The 19,097-nt window shown below is 44.8% G+C and overlaps 1 protein-coding gene across 1 annotated transcript; it reads right to left on the reverse strand.

Moving 5' to 3' along the window:
• Positions 1–1,297: 1,297 nt before the first annotated feature.
• On the reverse strand, positions 1,298–15,259 carry shisa7a (shisa family member 7a; the record flags this gene model as incomplete). Its single annotated transcript, XM_083762068.1, has 6 exons — positions 1,298–1,509; positions 1,756–2,535; positions 4,358–4,549; positions 6,110–6,178; positions 9,053–9,189; positions 14,061–15,259. 6 exons carry the CDS (start codon positions 15,257–15,259, stop codon positions 1,298–1,300), a joined length of 2,589 nt encoding a protein of 862 aa, XP_083618194.1.
• Between the last annotated feature and the right edge of the window lie 3,838 nt (positions 15,260–19,097).

A 19,097-nucleotide genomic window follows, 5' to 3' on the forward strand; every position in this document is an offset into this window, starting at 1 on the left:
TGTAAGTGCAACCTCTATACATCATGGTCTATTAAGTAAGTTGTGCTCTGTCAGATAATCCCTCCGCTTCCCTGTAGTTGTACCACCCTGAAAACAATGTTATGAATTAACGTGTATATCTCTGAGTCAAGAGGGTTTTACGGTAAATGATACAAACTCATGGCTCTGCGTTATCTGGCTACCACGTCATTTTTGCAACAAGGTCCTGATCTTGAGTTGAGAACATTAGAAAACAGTTCCCCCCTGGTGTAACCTAATTATCAACGTACACTTTTCAAATGTAACAGTGATCAGTATCTCTGAGCGTTTACTTCATCCTGGGGGGGGGGGGGGGGGGGGAGTAGATTCTAAGGACACATGGAACGCTATATAGGCAACCCAGGCAGCTGATTGGTTATTTGGGTTCGTGAACAGACTCTGTGGGGCTTATCAGACTGCCATGTCCCAGGAAATGAGATCTGAGCGGTATATAGTACCCCACCGCCTTGACAACTTGTTGGCACAGGAAGTAACAATCAGCAGTTCTATATCTTCCCGTGCCAGGGTGAGGCGGGCTCTTTTAGTCCTGCAGAGTAGATCTGGCGGAACCCCTCGATACAACCAGTTGTGTCATTTCCCCCGTGTCTCCATAGGGCTCCATTGTTCCAGGCTTTGGGAACTGGTTGACCAGTGAGGTTTTTAGCGAGTCAGAAATGCAGTACTTTAAGCAGGCTTTAATGAAATGCTATGATAATATCCCACATACGATCCTCATCACAGACTGTCCCCTGTTGTCCCTCACTTTTCTGATATCTTCTGGTTCTCCCTGTCTAATATGGCTCCTGAGTTCTTTTTTTAAAATACATATAAAAAAGACCATATAGTCACAAGCAACACCTCTGATGGTCTTATTTCACAAGTGTATGGCGATATCGCATATTCTGTTACGAAATATGGCTAATGTAGGCAATCACGTACTATACAAAAAATGGAACATAATGGTCCCTGCCTTGATGTTTTAAGCTCATGAATATAATCTTAGTTAATTACCAGAAAACAGTTGACACACTGAAACTGAAGTCGCCCTATACTTAACTACCTCACTTTAGGGTGCGATTGTAATATTACGTTGAAGGGGTGGCCTGTTCCTAAAATGGTTAACCCATTTTGGTGTTAGCATTATGCTATGCTTTAGCTATTGAAAAACAGCAGACGGCGCGCTACGAGCTCGTAGGTCTGCTATTTTTGAAAAATCTCAGGTCAAAATGGGTTTAATAATAAGGGGCAATTTCTCTACGAGGCGCAAAAAAAAAAACCCTCACACCGTCACCTCGTTCTTACTCCCCGTCCTGATACCCTGACTGCCGCTACCACCGCTCCCCGTCGACCCTCCTCCTCCTCCTCCTCCACTGCCCCCTCCTCCGGGGATGAAATGCAACTGCTCGATAGTGTTCTGCCTCTTGGTCGCAAACGCCATCCTCCTGGCGCTGTGGCCCCCTATCGTCCCGGTTCCCATGACCACCCCGGGGCCTCCCTGGGGGCCCGGAGCCATCTCCCCCGGCCCCCAGCCCATGCCATCCCGACCACCGCCACCGCCACTACCCATGCCATCCCGACCACCGCCACTACCACCCATGCCATCCCGACCACCGCCACTACCACCCATGCCATCCCGACCACCGCCACTACCACCCATGCCATCCCGACCACCGCCACTACCACCCATGCCATCCCGACCACCGCCACTGCCACCGCCACCGCCACTACCCATACCACCGCCCATGCCACCACCGCCCATCATGCCACCGCCCATGTGCCCCGTCATGGCCGTGCGCTCGCGATCCTGCTCCCGGCCGGAGGTGGGGTGAGAGTTCATCTTGATCATGTGGTGGCGGTCGAGCGCGGGCGTGGCGCTGCAGACGTTCTGCTGCGACTGGGCCTTCTGGCGGGGCAGGGTGGGCGCCATCCCGCCATCCCGTCCGGGAGGAATGGCGTACGGGTCGACCATGGGGTGGTTCATGGTCATCCTCTCCGTCATCATCCTCTCCTCCAGGTGGTCGGGGGACATGATCAGCCTCTCTCCCTGCTGCTGGGTCTTGCGCGTGAGCGTCTGCGTGTTGGAGTTCTTGTTGGAGGCCGTGGCGGCCGCGGCCTGTTGCATGGCTTTGTAGTACTGGTGCTGCTGGTTCTTGGAGAGCCGGGAGAGGGTGCCGGTGTTCCCCGGAACGTCGCCCATGTTCATCTGCATCTGGTCCTGGGACGATTTCACCTTCCGGGCGGGCTTGGACAGGGTGTCGTAGTTGGGGTTGTATTCCCGTGTCTCCGGGGGCTCCAGCGGGTACGGGTTGGGGGTGGGTGAGATGGGTATGGAGGAGGCCGGGGGTATCCAGGGGCGGACGGCGTGCCGGGGCAGGGTCCCTCTCCCCCCGCCGAGGGTGTTGTAGTCCCCCCCGCCCCAGTGGAGGTGGTGCTGGGAGGACTGCAGCGCCGGCTGGGCCGTGTGGGGCCGGCGCTTTGCGGTGCAGTAACCGGACGAGTACTCGTCGAGGCCCTTCTCTGAAAAAGGCAAAGAAAACATTGATTTTTTAAATCTTATTCAACCAAGATTTGTCCGAGATTGACATTTCCTTCAGGCTGAGACCTGGCGTTAGAAAGCTGAAGGAATAATGTCAAAATACAGACAGCATTTTAGGGAGCTATCATTGTGTCTTCCTCTGGAAAGAATCACTTATACTTTGAAGAATAAACAAAAGATGTTTGATAAAATATGGGGACGGTTTATCCAATATATTACGGTAAATTTATCTTATTTAATGGTGGAAACTGAAAATGTCTAATTGTATTCTCTGCAGCTGTTTGGTCTCGTGGCCATAAGGACTCTGTTGTTGTTACCAGTATGTGCCCTTATTTTATTATACTGTATTTATATATGTATGTACTGTATGTTTTTGCAATAAATATATTGTTAAAAAAATATATATACAGACAGCATAGCTATACAAGTCCCATTTTACTAGCACATGATTTCCACTATGCTGTAGTTGTTGAAGTAATGCCGTGTTTTGCGGGAAATATTAGCGTAAAGATGTGCAGTAATGAGGACTTGTGTCGTTCAGTAAAAGACTTTGTGTTAAGCACCTGCATGTGAAAAAGCAGATTCTCAGATGAGGGCGCAAGGATCATAGGATGTAGTAGTAGTAGTTTATTTATTTTGGTCATTAAAACAAATCAATACAGTGCCTGCTTTCTTTTTGCAAAAGAAACATTGACCAACTAGAAAAAGTGCCCTACTGGGCACAGGTCTCCACCAGGATGAGCAGATGTGAAGAATTCCAGGCAAAGGTTTTTCCTTGGCCTCTAGGGAGTTGGCATAGAAAGTTATCCACAGATCCGTGCAGTTAGAGGTAAAAACACTTTTGGGCCAGTTATAGCGCCACCTTGAGGCTGAGTTGAAATTGTTCATGTGGCATTTCGTCCTCGGCCTAGTGGGAATGTGGGTGCACAATTTCACGGAAATCTCGCGATGTGTTCATGATTTGCAGCATTTTGTTTGAAACTGAGCACTCCTGTGAACTTTGGAAGCCAATCTTAACCAATCAGGATGGAGTCTGAGAAATCTGAAAGAGCGGTTTGGTTGAATGGCTCTAGAGAGACTGTGTACCAATTTGCGTGATGTTTGGACAAAATCTGTAGGTGTACTGTGCAAAAACTTGTTTTGCACAAAGCGGCCTCCTGGTGGCGCTATAACAGGCCGTTCTGGAAAGTTTGGGGCAGAGGTTCATGGTTGGCATCCAGGGAGTGTGTGTGCAAAATTTGGCATCGACCGGGTTAACGGTGGCTGAGATTAGCTGGTCACGGACGGACACACGGACACACGGACGGACGGACGGAGTGCAAAACATACTCTCCCCATGCCTTCGGCTGGTGGAGACAAAAAGGTGTAGGCTGAAGCCTAAGCTTATAGTGCCTACCCTTCTAACAAATAAATGGCTTTCATAGGTAAAATAATACAACAAAGCAAACAACAGAAGGGGAAAAAAACAAAAAAACAAAAACAAACAAACAAAACATAAAACAAAAACAAAGACAGACAGGACAATACAGTTAACAGGAACAAGACAAAAAACAACAAAAACAACAAAACAAAACGAGAAAACAAAACATCATATCAATGTTCTATATGTATCTACTATTTTTGATCTATACAATTCTTTTAATTTATTTCTAAAAAATTGTATAGATCAAAAATAGTAGATAATGTTTGCACAGTACGTCAAGCACCAAGGCCTTCTAAAGCCAAGACAAAATGCATTCTGCGTAGGTGGAGAAAAGGACTCGTCACCTTGAATAATATATACACGCAAGTATTGTTTCTTACCCAGTCGCTTGAGCGAGGAGTATCTGTTGAGCTCCGGCTTGATGACGCTGTCATAGGAAGGAGGCAGCTGGGCCAGGTTGTGCAGAGAGTGGTGAAATGCAGGCTGGGATTTGGTGTTGTTGTGCTTGCTGGAGAGCAGGGTTCCTCCTCCTCCACCCACCATCTGGGCGTTGTTCATCCGAGGGGTACGTTCTACGCGCGCGCACGCACGCACGCACGCACACACGCACACACGCACACACGCACACACGCACACACACACACACACACACACACACACACACACACACACACACACACACACACACACACACACACACACACACACACACTCCTTTTACCATTTAACCACTTTTGGGCAGGATTCGCGGGAACCCCTTTTGGTGTTTAAAACATTATGTTATAATTTAGCTATTGAAAAATAGCAGATCTACAAGCTCATAGCGTAGGTCGTAGAGCTTGTAGGTCTGCTAATTTTTTTTAATCGTGATTATTTTCACATTACACTAATTAAATGTATATTAGGCGAAAATACCAGATCTACAGCAAGCTCACAACACTTCGCACTGCATGGACCACGAATAGGTTGTTATGGTAAATGGTATGCTCGAATTGATATTTTAGGCCACCCCAAATAGTAACATAGATCTTTGGAAATACTAAATCAGGGGTGAGGCTGGCGTGATCATGCAGTGCCAGATAATGAAAACCACCACTGCTTTTACGCCCTATTATAGCCCGTTATATATCTATAAATGCATCCCGTCTCTGTATATGTGTGTGTGCACATCTGTAATCCACGTAACTGGATAACCTTTCGCCCCACCAACGTCAAATTTGACACACATGTTCCACACACACCACAGGGAGTGCAGTGCCCGGTGCCAGTGGACCAGTGGAGTGGTTGAGATTAGACAACACACTTCATAATTTTGGGGATACCTGACACAGAACTCCATATAGGAATAAAGGGACACAGCGAGACAGAAATCTCCATATATGGGCATAAAAGGGACACAGACAGATGGGTGGAATGGGTTCTCTGACACGGGTACAACGGGTTCTCTGACACGGGTACAACGGGTATCCGAGTGGGGCATGGAATTCCAACATCCATCGTTGCCGACTCGGTGCTCTACAGCCGGGCACCGGTCCAGTTTAGAACAACACAAGCATACAATATGTAAATAATTTTATAATAAAACTTAATCGAGAATGGGTCAATCATTTAATATGAATAATTAAGGTATACCGGTAAATTCTGACTATCTGGGAAGAAAGGTTTTATGCACATCAAACAATAATGGCTAAGATTATAATGCTTGTTTTTTTTCCCCCCAGTTGAACAGCACCCAGTGTGATCAACTGGTAGATCAAAAAGAGTTGATTGCCCACCCCTATCCTAAATCATTCCATGATATTTAGATTCACATTTAGACACGTTTCTGATGATGTTCTTATTCATGTCTTCCATCACATACAAGCAAACAGGAGTACGGTATAATTTTGCCAAATGAGGAAGCCAAATTATATTCAGCGAGATTGCCTCCTTTGTATGCGCACTTGTTATGCAGACCAGCTGTATTCCGATGTGATGATACGCAGTACATTACTTGTACTTGTTTTTTTTTAGAGTAGCGGTAGCAGTATAATCAGAGTCCTTGTTAAGATGAATAAGCATGAAACTAAACTAAATGAGGTGAACGAAGCACAGCGATCGACGTTGTGAATGAATGCCACCAGCTGACTTACCGATGGTGGCCGTGTGCTTGGGACTGGAGCCGGAGTGGATGAAATTGTGCTGCAGATTCCCTCCCATCACTGCAAGTCAAAACAACATATGGCGTTTTTGGGGTGTCTCCAATCGAGGAACGGCTCACGGGTCTTCAGGCAAACGCTGTGGCATTCACAACGCTTTTGGCTCGTAGATTGATACTTCGACAATGGAAGTCGGGGAAACCTCCCTCGTTCAAACAGTGGGTCAAAGAGGTTCTCTCCATGATTCCCCTAGAGAAACTAAGGTACAACCGTAGTGGTTCTAAAGAAAGATACATTATGACTTGGACCCCTTTCATAGTTTGTGGAAAGTATACCTTGTACAATCTGATACCTCACACTAAACCTGACATTGGTCGACCTCTGGTTGGAGGCCCTCAGTAAGTAGACAGTTGGATATAGAGGAATTTACTATCTAAACTGAAAGATGGATACAATGTATGTAACCTAGATACCATACCCTGATGGAAAATGCTGCTTATTTTATTTATTTTATTTTATTATTATTTTTTTCTTCTTACTATGTTCATTAGTACTTTCAAAACTAGTTTACTAATTACTTTTACTGTCTTGTACTGTCTGTCTTTGTTTTATTTGTCTTGTTCTGACCTTGATTGGGGGGGAGGGGGGGATATTTACATGTCGGATACAACAAAATGTACACATATGTTTTTTCATTTATTCATCAATAAAAATCAAAATAAAGTGTTAAAAAAAAAAACATATGGCAGTGAGAAAGTGGATCAGCGGTTCATGCTCACATATAGTCTCGCGTTGCCAGACTTGTTGCCTCTCGCAATTTTCGAATGCTTCCATCACACAGTCTGGAGCAACGGAAGCTCTATCGTGAGTAAGTGATAAAAGCGGAAGTGGAGCCAACCTCCCCACTTCCGTTTCGTCTTTACAGTCGCGCATATTTATCCTAATATAAATAGAAATCATCTAAGCATATATGGCGTGTTGCTTAGCAGAAATGCAATATAAAAGATATTTATATTTATATCAGATTTCGGGAGGTGTAGTTCCAGACTCTATATAGAGCGTCGCAGTCCCGCCCACTTTCACCAGAGACGCCAGGCCCAGAAAATAATTCCCAATGCATTTTTCCCATAGACATTTCAAAACGTATTTATTTAAAGGTATATTCAGTGATTTCACTCAAAAAACCGTAGGTTTCGTTTTTGGCTGTGGGACCCAGCCTTTCGTCCAATCAGGATAGAGAGTCAAAAACGAAACCTAAGGTTTTTTGACCCCCAGGGGTTAACTGGGGACAGGGAGGAACTCCTTATATGGTCAGCACACTCTATAGTAGGGAGGATTATCACAACAAAACAAAAAAATAAGTGATATTTGAATTAAGTGAAATCACTGAATATACCTTTAAAGACCTTATAAGCGTCGTACGAACCTAACTCGAGTTGTGACAAATCATGACAACAAACACAATATTTTGGACCAAACAAATAATTACAAAGAAGAAAAACAACAAAAAAAAGTGTTGTAACCTGCCGTTTTCTTCTTCTTTCTAATTATTTGTTCGGCCCGAAAAGATTTGTTTGTTGTCATGATTTGTCACGACAAGAGTTGGCTTTGTACGAGGCTTAAAAGGTCTTTAAATAAATACTTTTTAAAATGTCTATGAGGAAAATGAACAGAGAATAATTTCCTGGGCCCTGGTAGGGGGCGGGACTGCGACGCTCTATAGCATTCAAAGATTGTGGCATAGCTGTCTGGCTACACGAGACTAATGCTCACACAACAGACGTTAGCCAGTGTCATGTTTACTTAACATGATTTACATTTTAACCTTTATTGGAGCATCTCCAACTTTCCCTCCATCTAAATGCAATAATTAACATTCCAGGTCACACAGATCAAACATTGTGCTTATAATTACCATGAAGCATGGTCTGTGTTCTCTTTGCTAGGCCAACTGTCGTGGATAGTTTGTTTGTCTAGTTAGCTAAACAGTGTCTTATCCTATTTTAACCACTTAAACCCCTTACATTTCGTTGATTGGTGTCCCCCAGGGGACTGTGTGGAGCGTGCGGTAGATCTGTGGTAGTAGAAGAGTTGTAGTAGTTTTCTAAAGTTAGAAAATTACAACATTACATCACGTTTTGCAGGCATGGGAGGGTTGCGCATCTGAACCAGAGGGAGGCGGGGGTCAATGCTTAAGGACATCACCGCCAGTATGACGGCCTCGACTCATTGTCACGTAAAAGGTAAGAGTTACTTAGCACCTAAAACTGGAGTCTGACTGCTGGTACAAAGCCGCTCCACCACCAGTCTTCTGCAGTGCCTCCTGGTGGCCACACACAGTGACTCAGTACCGTGACATAACTGTCCCAGCTATGGGCAAATAGCATGGGCTCATAACCATGGAAGGCAACCCATCTAGGAGAAGTACGTACACTCTGAACTAAAACCAGGACTGCGAGGAGTAGCGCCCCACAGTCCTTAACCCATTCTGACCTGAGATCAGATTAAAAAAAGTTCTGTTTGAAAATGACAGTTTTCTGAAAAAGTTATGTTTCTATGTCAGTGGTTCTTCGATTTTTCAAAAATAGCAGACCTACAAGCTTGTAGCGCACCACTCGGTGGCGCGCTATGAGCTTGTAGATCTGCTATTTTTCATAATGCTAACACCAAAAGGGGTTCCCACCCGAAGCCAACCATGGAGAGCAAAGTCATCCCACATCCTATACTTCCCATACTGGCAGTTCACACCGACCACTATAACGATAACTGTAAAAGTCCAGTGGATGGCAGAGTTCGCACAAACTATGACAGACATACAATGATGAACAATATATAGTTAATAGTTATCCTTATAGGGCTCAGTGTGAATGGTGCTTAAGTCTAAAGGGTTTTTAAATTGTCAGTGCAGCTCTGTGTAAGCCCTATAAAGACCCTTACGTCTGTTGTTGTCCTTGCCTGCCGAGCGAGGTCTGCCGAGCGTCCCGTGGCCGTCTCCCACGGTCAGCGCCACGCTGTTGTTCCTCTCGTCTTGCTGGACTGGACTGGACTGATGGCGCAGCATGTCCACCAGAGCTCTGACCACATACACACGCAAGACACCACACACACAAGGCAACAGTAAGCAGATTAAACATATATATATATATATGTATATCAGATGCTATTCATATTTGCACAAGAAATCATATTCTGTGGTGTGAAGGCTAATATTCTGTTCCATTTTATTTTGTTTCCATTTTGAATATGCATCTTATGCATTATTTGACATTGTACGGTATATTTGACGTCTGCTTTTTCTCTACCCTTTCTCGACTCTTTTCTTGAACCTGCAAAATGTTGGGAGCTTGTACAAAATAAATATGCCACCCAATCCTTTACTCATGTAAACTTGTGACGTGTAAAGTCAATTCATGATGTGAGAACTGGCACCTACTTTAGTGTAATTATAAAAAAGGTAGATCTGCTATTTTCAAAAGATTTGTATACATTTTGGAGATATAATAACTGGACATTCTACATGAGTATTGAGTACATCTTCTTTTTCGTATTACCAGACTTTTACTTGTGAAAAGCAAATGTCCTCTGTTATTCAGAGTGGACACATTCATTCATTTAGCTGTCTGTTAATATTTGTAGCACTTTACGGCATTAAGATATTGTTATACAATATTAATAACATAATTATTTATTTGGACCTTGGTCTTGAATTCATATTAGCAACACAGGGCATTACCACTTTTTTTTAGATTATTGTTCAAATAATGAACAAATAATGCTATAACTTTAAGGTGTTAGCTTTGATGTTTAATGCCAATTATTTTCTTCCAGATGACGCTGACTAATAAAAGGTAGGCAGAGTCTCAGAGGTAGAGTAAATATCCACAAGCTAGGGCTGACTTTCTGGAGAAAAACACATCAAGGCATCGTGATTTTAGTAATGAAGTAATAAAGCAGGTCAATTAAAATAATTGTTGTACATTTTTACGAAAATAGGTTTATTACTAATTTCAGAAGTGCTAGACTACGTGAGGAGAGAAGTAATTTCCCCTGGGGGGAGGGGGGGGGGGGAATCACTGCAAATTCTTCCTTAAGACGTTTTAGTTTAGTGATTCTGAACCTTTTTAATTTCAAGGATGCTTAGATCAGTAGTTCCCAAACATTTGAGCTCAAACCCCGTTTGACCGCAAACCCAAACTAGTGTAAATAGCAGATCTACAAGCTCACAACGCAGCGCAAAGTATCTATGAAATCTTTCAAAAAACATATTTATTTGTCCACGTATACGTTAAATGTACCCAGAAAAATCGAATATAACTCTCCAAAATCGGTATCGGGAGCCAAATAGCTGGCATCCCTCCTAATCAAAGCCCTAAAACCAATTTACACTTTTATTGTAACAAGAGTAGTGATACAGTATGCACAGCCATATGAGCCATAACATCATCCAACTATTAAAATAAATTGTGTTCCACTTGATGACTAATAGTATTATTTTAAGCTCAGACTGGACAATGTGGCCCAAATACCTGAGTCCTTCAAACCTAATTAACAGCTCTACATGAGGGAGAGAATGATGAGAAAGACTATACTGAACAACAAACACATTCACGTCTCGCTCTTCAGTGCCAATTTGTCACCCACATCAAGTTCAATGGGTGAAATTGTTTGTTTTTTTGCTCCCTAGGAATTGCAGTTACGTTTTAAATAAACAAATTTAAAATACACAAAAAACAATATAATATATTATAAAGACATTATACCTCAGTCTGTTGAGCAAATATCATGATTATGAATTGAATACCCAGGACCTGAATGGAAACAAGACTGCAAGGACCTTTTTCCGGCGATCCCTTTGGACGTGTGTTTGACTGTACCCTGCCTGTACTGATTACATTTCTGTTTGACTGTACCCTGTACTGATTATATTTCTGTCAATAAAGTATTCAATCAAACAAATGACATTAAATAGCAGCTTTATTAACTATGCAGGAATCTACAGTACCTACAGTCAAATACACAAGTAAACCATGTGATGAGCACATAAGACTGGCCACTAGGTTCAGTGCCTATTCAGCAGCCTTACTGTGGAAACTATGGCTGCTTCGATGATTTGATTATGATGAAGGACCGCAATGGAAACAAACCAATAGTCTTTCTTGGGCTTAGCAGACCTCGTATTCAACTGTACCGTATTGAACCTGTGCTTTTTTTTAATGCAAACTGTTAATAAAGTATTCAATATACCTGTATATGAGAAGAAAACTATAAACATATCTTAACACTATAAGGAGAACGATAGAGGTGAACAACATTGTTGGACCGATTTGGTGAATGATACACTACATTGACAGTGACAGCCAGTCAAAATCCATCTGAATTTATTGGACACAGCTCATTGGCCATTAGTGTCTGCCCTGAAACTGGGAGGTCCGGGGAGAGTGCCTCCCTGCTTGGCCCTCAGCGGCAAGGGTTGGATTGGGGGTTAGATCAACTACAAATGATTCCCCAAGCGTGACAAATAGTAGGACTTGAACCTTTAACTTTGACATGACTCATGTTCAACATGGGTGAACATTATCATTCATTAATGTGGACGATCATGTAATTATCATTATATTTATAATCATCATTCTTGTGTCATTGCGACAGCCTCTGTTGGCCTTGGGCTTGGTCCGATACAGTAAGTAACCTTGGAAACCAACGGTTCCGGAGCCATGTGAACCATATATCTCCCGTTTCCATAACGGGACTTGATGATGGGCTTGATGTACAAGTACACCCCGGGGGACTTACCCCAAATCCAACACTTGATGCCGAGTGCCATGCAGGGATGCATTGGGTACCATTTTTAGAGTCTTTGGCATGTCTCGGCCCGGAGTTTGAACCTCTCTCTAACCACAAGGCCACTGAGCTGATCAGTGCCCCCGGTCTGTTTTCCACCCTTTGCAGTGGTGGGCGAGTACTTTTTGCCACCTGGATGCCAACACAACATTATTGAAGCACCTGGGAATTTTAAGTTGACGTCTCTAAAAAAATAATCGTGCAAATATAATATTATTATTATTATATCCCTTCTACATGGAGTAGGGAGAACCTTTTTAAATGCATTATGTGTTTTGAATTAAGTCGACCTCTGTCGTGATCGGAAGAGCTATTCTCTAGTGAGATGTCGGCCTGTGACTGGTGGTCATTCAGTCGATTTGGCCCTCTTGCAAGCGAATGTGTGCTCAGAGATCACGATGTCAGCATGGTCAGTGTCACTGTCAAACAGTGACACTACTTAAGCACATACGACAGAGAATATACTGTATAGTGCACCGTATACCATTTGCGGAGGTGGCCGGAAGATATGAGTCACTACAGGATGGGATATGAATAAGCGTTCAAGAAAACACCTTGTTCTAGAATGCAGATGGGTTGTACTTCAATATCCTTGAGCCTAGAAAACTGATAAAACTGCACATGGCGTCACAAGCATATGCACGCAGCTCCTAGAGTGAATCATCATACCTCAGTGCATATACCGAGGCTGCAGGCCAAATCTAAGCCCAGCTTAGATTTATTAGATTTCTCAGAATCAAATGGCCAGAACCTTATAGTTTTTATTTTATGTAATCTATGTCTGACATCCCTCCCTCCCTCCATTATACTCTGCTTAGTGTAATTTGAGTTATGTTCAAATAAGGGTAGGCGCAATAAGCCTCGGCTTCTGCCTTCACCTTTTCGGTACCACTAGTTACTAGTGGATATTAATGTACGTCTGCATGTACTCCTTTTTTCCTTTTATGGACCGAAATAAAATCTATCTATCTATGTATCTAACCTCTAATACAATAATATAATCAATATGCACCAACCAGAACTTATTCTCAATGACAATTATTACACATTTCAAAATGTTAATATATAAGTATATAGGGTATCATACTATACACACACACAACACAGCTACATAACTGACCCCCAAATAAGCCCCAGCCTCTGTCTGCAGCCCCCCCCCCCCCCCCCCCCCATTGCAAAATGGCTTTGAAAAAGACAAAAGACAAGCCAAGACAAGACAGACAATCAGCCAATCTACTACTCGCTCTACCATTTTCAAAAGGTTTTCTTTCAAAGTTCCTCCTCTCCTTCCCAATTGGCTGCACTGCTGTGGCAGCCGGCAGTCCCATCTGGGGGCCATGTTGGCCCCACTTTAAAGACAAAGTTCTGACATTAACTATTAGGGGATTCATCATACTGTGGTCCCGGATGTGCACTCGGGACCACTTGGCAGATGTTGTGGTATAGTGTGAATGCTGCGCACCGTTCCCGGGAGCGGATCAGTCACCCAACCGTTCCCGGGATCGCACTGGGGGGACCGATTGAAGAGTATACTCGGATATGGATTGATGCAATGTTGAAAAGCATTGAATATAATTTAATGAATTGTACTCGGGTGCGGAAGAATGAAAGCCAATGTGAATCATGGCCAGCGGGGAACCAGGTTCGAGAACGGTTTGAATCAAACACTGATGTGTGAATCCCCTATTATGAGTCATTAGATTCCCTCACCGGATTCCTTCCAAACAGGCCCTGACAGTCCATCTTTCAGGATGCCAAAGAGAACTCCCAAAGAAAGAGGACGACGCTGCCTTCAACCCCCCCCCTCCCCCCCCTTTCCTATTCTGCACATACATATTGTAGCGTTTCATATTTGTTGATGATAATGTATTTACGTGTTTTTGAGGGGCGCTATAGCCCCCCTCCAACATCTGTCTTTCAGACATGACGTCATGTGGAAGCCAAGTCTATGTTTGCTATATACATACATAGAACCACAATGGAAACAAGTCCACAGGACTTTTTAATGTTATCCTTTTAGCCTAATCTGTGACTGTACCTCGTGCCGTTTGCATTTCAGTCCAATGAAGTATTCAATCAATCAATCAATCAATCAATCACCCACCTGGGCATGTTGAGGTCTCTGTGGTTCGCTTCTTGCTGAACCTTGTTGAATATCACCTTGATGGCCACGGCGACCGCCACCATGAACACCACCACGCCGCCGATGATGAAGCCCGTGTGGTGACTCTGCTGCTTGAAGGGGTCCATGTCCGGGTCGGGCCCCTGCTCCTCCGGCGACAGGGTGTCGGGCGGCGGTGGCTTGGCCCACTCGGGCGAGTGGTAGTTCTTGCAGATGCCCTGCTCCAGGCGCCGGGTGCGGTCGGGGCAGCAGAAGCGGTAGTGGCAGGTGCCGCAGCAGTAGACGAAGGTGTCCTTGGAGCAGTTGAAGGGGCTGTCGAACTGGCCCATGACGTCGTAGTAGCCCTGGCACACGTCCACCATGGCCCTCGGCCTCTCCACCATGCGGGTTAGCGGCGGCGGGGCCACTTGGGCCGGCAGCTTGATGCCCAGTGCGTCGTCTCCAGCCGCCGCCGTCGCGTTCGTAGGGAACAGGACCTGGGGCAGGGGCCTGGGTGGCGTCTCCGGGGTCCCCACCGCGCCCGCCGCCTCCTCCTCCTCCTCCTCCTCCTCCTCTGCACGCTTTTCGTGACGTTTCTGTGGGGATTTGGGCTTGCCCCTAAGCGCAGCCGGCCTCATGCGCGGCGGCGGCAGCGACGTCGTGTCACAATTGGCGGAGCGATAGTTCTTGCAGCTGCCCTGCTCCAGGCGCCGGGTGCGGTCGGGGCAGCAGAAGCGGTAGTGGCAGGTGCCGCAGCAGTACACGAAGGTGTCCTTGGAGCAGTTGAAGGCGCTGTCGAACTGGCCCACGGCGTCGTAGTAGCCCTGGCACACGTCCGCCGTCAGCGCCTGGGCCAGAGCGGCATCCGTGGTTGCCACATTCTCAGGGAACATGACCTGGGGCAGGAGCCCGGGTGGCGTCTCTGGGGTCCCCGCCTCCTCCTCTTCAGCTAAATTCTGGGGACGTTTCTCGGGGGATTTGGGCTTGCCCCCAAGTGCGGCCAGCCTCATGCCAGCCTGCAGGGCCCGGAGAGGTGGTCTAGGGGGGGCAGACTGGCCGATTATCGGCCTCCCTGGGAGATGCGAGTCCTCGGGAGGGGGCAGGGTGAGCAGAGAGGTCTCTGTGGCAGCGGTAAGATGGGCAGTGAGCAGGGCGAGTATGGAAACAGCAGCAAGGATTTGGAGATTGGTGGTGGGTGTCATTTTTACATGACTAAAAGCTCTATTTTCTGTCGTTGAGTCAACGCAGCTGCAACGCTGTATCCGCTTTTGCAGCTTAAGCCACTACAATAGCATGTGGAATATTCAGCTGGGATGTACAATTAATTTCGGAATTAGTTTTACTTTAAATATCATACTATACAACCTGTCGCAGATGTTTAAGAATGTTCTCATTCACTAATGTTGAAGTATTTTATTTAGAACCCTAAAATCCGTCTTAAGAAATGTAAAGTAAAAAGTTAATCAATAATGGAAGTGTCGGTGTCAGCCATTGGTCAGAGGTATATTATATTGATCTAATTTCCTAGTTTGCCCTCCAAAAGCCTTTCTTTCTTACGATGCTAAACTGGACATAGAGACCTTCTTACTTTTGTTTAGCTGTTGACTTAATCTTTTTCCCCATTGTTCTTTATTTTTTGCACACCAAAGGAACTCCTGCTGTGCTTTTTTGTGTGGGCTTCCAACACTAAAGGCCTACAAATACTAGAGGTAAGTATCATCAATGGAATAGAACAATCCTATATAGCTCCTTATAGGCTGTGGCACTTGAACAACATTACTCTGTCCCCGAGATCTCTGAATAAAGTAAACAATTTTGTTTAGTACTATAGTTGTGTGTTTTGATGCATTGTAAAAAGTGAGATTATAATGGCACTGTGTCAAAATGGTACAATTATACATATTTTGTCGCCTGCAGAGGAATGGAGTTGAACCAAAAGGTGCCTTGTAAACATCGACAAGTTGTTCCGAAGGAGAGTTTGTTATCAGTTTAACATCATTTATGATGACCACTTCACAAAGACGCATCCAAATATTTACGCAAATACAAAAAGTGCTTCCCAGGCACCTACAGTTTTCATTGTGATAGGATTGAGAATTAACATGGGGGTCTTTATGACATATACTGTGAAATAGGGATGACTATAATGACATGAATCCTGGCCTTTAGGAGAGACAGGAAACAGGAAAGTGTATTGCATGTCTTATTAGAACCAGGACTTGAAGGGCACTCTGCGTCCACGCGTGACGCATCTCTGCGCAGGTGAAAAGTGCACCATGCCTGACGCGCGGCAGAAGGTTCAAAGGATATCTTGTCTCGCTGAGAAATATGCAAATGTGCAGAAAGGTATTGTGTTGGAGGTTATCTGCAATAATAGACAGAGGCAGGTCTGTCTCCCACACAAATTATAATTACATGTAATTACCAAAACCGTCCCTATCTGTTGCAGGGAGTGTAGGCACGGCTGGGGGTGGGGGGGGGGGGGGAGGGCGAGGGGACGCGGACGAAGCGGAGGAGCTGAAAGCGCTGATGGCGCTGCTTGTTTCAGTCGACATGCATCCCTCTAACCTTCTGAGAGGAGTTCAGAGGAGCGGAACAATGGAAAATGTACAAAAGCAAGCGGCTCTGGGCTCCTGCCGAACACTCCAATCTTCTGCTGCCTGTCGAGCGGCGCTCTCTTGCTCAATTCCCCAGTTTGTCGTCTTCACATTTCCTACGGTGGTGTGGTTCAGGAGTGGATGCCGTTTGCTGAGTGGCAGCACACCTACTGGAACACAAAATGACAGATTTAATTAGAGAAGAGGTCTTCGAGAAACACTCTCGCCTTTATTTTACTAGAATACTCATAGTCCTAAAACTCCATTAGAATATCTACCCACGTCTAAGTGCATAATGCATTGCACACCTTGCACAACTCAGTTGTGTTCTTATTTGTGTGTGTGTGTGTGTGTGTGTGTGTGTGTGTGTGTGTGTGTGTGTGTGTGTGTGTGTGTGTGTGTGTGTGTGTGTGTGTGTGTGTATGTGTGTGTGCGCGCGCGCATGCATGCTGTGGGAATTGATTGTTAGTTTGCTCTTACACCTTTTACAAGAACAAGAAGCTCCTGAAAAGCTGACCAGAGAAGGGGAGGGGGATAAATGCAGGGTAGGGATTTAAATGAGCTAAGAGATTGTGGTGAGCGAGAAGAGCCAGAGGTATAGATGCGGAGACGACCGTGAGTGGGAGGGCAATGTGTGGGTGGCAGAGAATCAAGTACATTTCTCCCAGCACTTACCCACAATGCAACACAACACATCACACACACACACACACACACACACACACACACACACACACACACACAACGGCAGCAGTGCCAAAGCACACAGACCCACAAACACACGCTTTTGAACAACACATATTTCAGAAAAACACTGACAACCATTGAGAGAAGAGGAAAAAGGTGAAATAGTTGAAGAAGGGGTAAAAGATGTACTCTCCTAAAAGGCAGTGTAGGTGTATGTATGTGTCTGCATTATAGCTGTTCTCAACATCTCTCTGTAGTCTCTGCCTCACTCCCTTATTCACTCCTCTCTCTCTCTCGTATGGTTTAATATTCCTCGTCCCGGAAATAGACAATCTACAACGCCATCTGCGACACGTTGGTTGTGTGAGCTACTGAGCTTGTAGATCTTCCATTTCCCACATGAGACACAGTCGTACGACGGAGCATGAAAATCAGGCAATCGCTCTGCCTTTCCCTGTATCTTTTCTCAGATTGCGTGTGTGGGTTGAGGCCGCTATAACTCTTTTGGAATAGCAGCACTGCAGCTCTGAGGCTGTGTGTGTGTGTGTGTGTGTGTGTGTGTGTGTGTGGCGTGAAAGACAGGGAGTCTGTGTTCAATATGCACCCATTAGGTCGGAAAGGATGTCACCACATCCTTTCCGACCGAGTGTATAGGGTGAGTATAGGCGAGTAAGGGTGACTATCCCTATTACGTTTTGGAAACTAAAAGACATGTCCCTTACTGAACTGATATGAGACACAATTGGTTATGTATTTTTGGAGGAATCAATCAATGACACATTAACACAGTTATAATATAGGTTGTAAATATATAAAACACAAAAACCTGCACATATATATATATACAGTGAGGTTTTATGTTTGTCTGGGCGTCCCTGATTTCTCTTAGAAATAAGGAATGTCTGGCCGGGTGTCTCCAATTTGAATTTCAGGTAGTCGACACTGCTGTGCTTTTTTTTGTACCATCACTCCACACCACAAGGGTCATTTATCGGGACCTACGTTTGCAGTTCCAACAGTCCACCCAGGTCAACCACAGTTGGTTCTTTGTATAGGTCTGTGTCTATAATGCATTCATTAATTTAAATAAATAAAAAGGTGGAGGAACGTTATCAATACTGTGCTGTTCTGCTGAATCAATGCAGTGAAGCGGGGGCAGGGGGCATTGCCTATTTCCCTACTATGCAAAGCTAAAGCTGTGTGTGCTTGCCACTGCCATACATAAGAGAGAGAAAGAAAAGAGAGAGAGAGAGAGCGAGAGAGAATTAAATGAAAGCAAAGGTGAAGGACAAGATGCTCTGCATTGTGTGATCGTGATGTTGTTGCGTCTATTGCAATTTGCCACTGAAGGAACATGTTATGTTACCTTGATTTCTAAACACAAATGCCATTCCTGTTAAACCACAATATATGACCGACAGCTCCATCCTCATCGCTGCGGTGGGCAGGCCACTGTGCACAATGATGGTTTTGAAATGGAAGCATTTCAACAGGTGTTTGGTCAAAATAAGGAATGTGTCCCCGTTTTCTTCATGAACATACAGTGTGAGTGCATAACACAGCTCAGAAAATGGATTTCAACATCAGCCACAGGTTGCTATAGCCTACAGGGCTATATTCTCTTCCCTCAGTGACAGGCAATTGCCAATACTGCGCAATGATAATCTAAATAGAATTATGGAGATGTTTTTTGCCTATAGTTCCAATATTGTCTTGCAAAGAACAAGCATGCGGGTTATGCCTATGGACATGACTT

The sequence above is a fragment of the Protomyctophum parallelum genome, assembly GCF_964188405.1.
Source record: "Protomyctophum parallelum genome assembly, chromosome: 3".
NCBI lineage: Eukaryota > Metazoa > Chordata > Actinopteri > Myctophiformes > Myctophidae > Protomyctophum > Protomyctophum parallelum.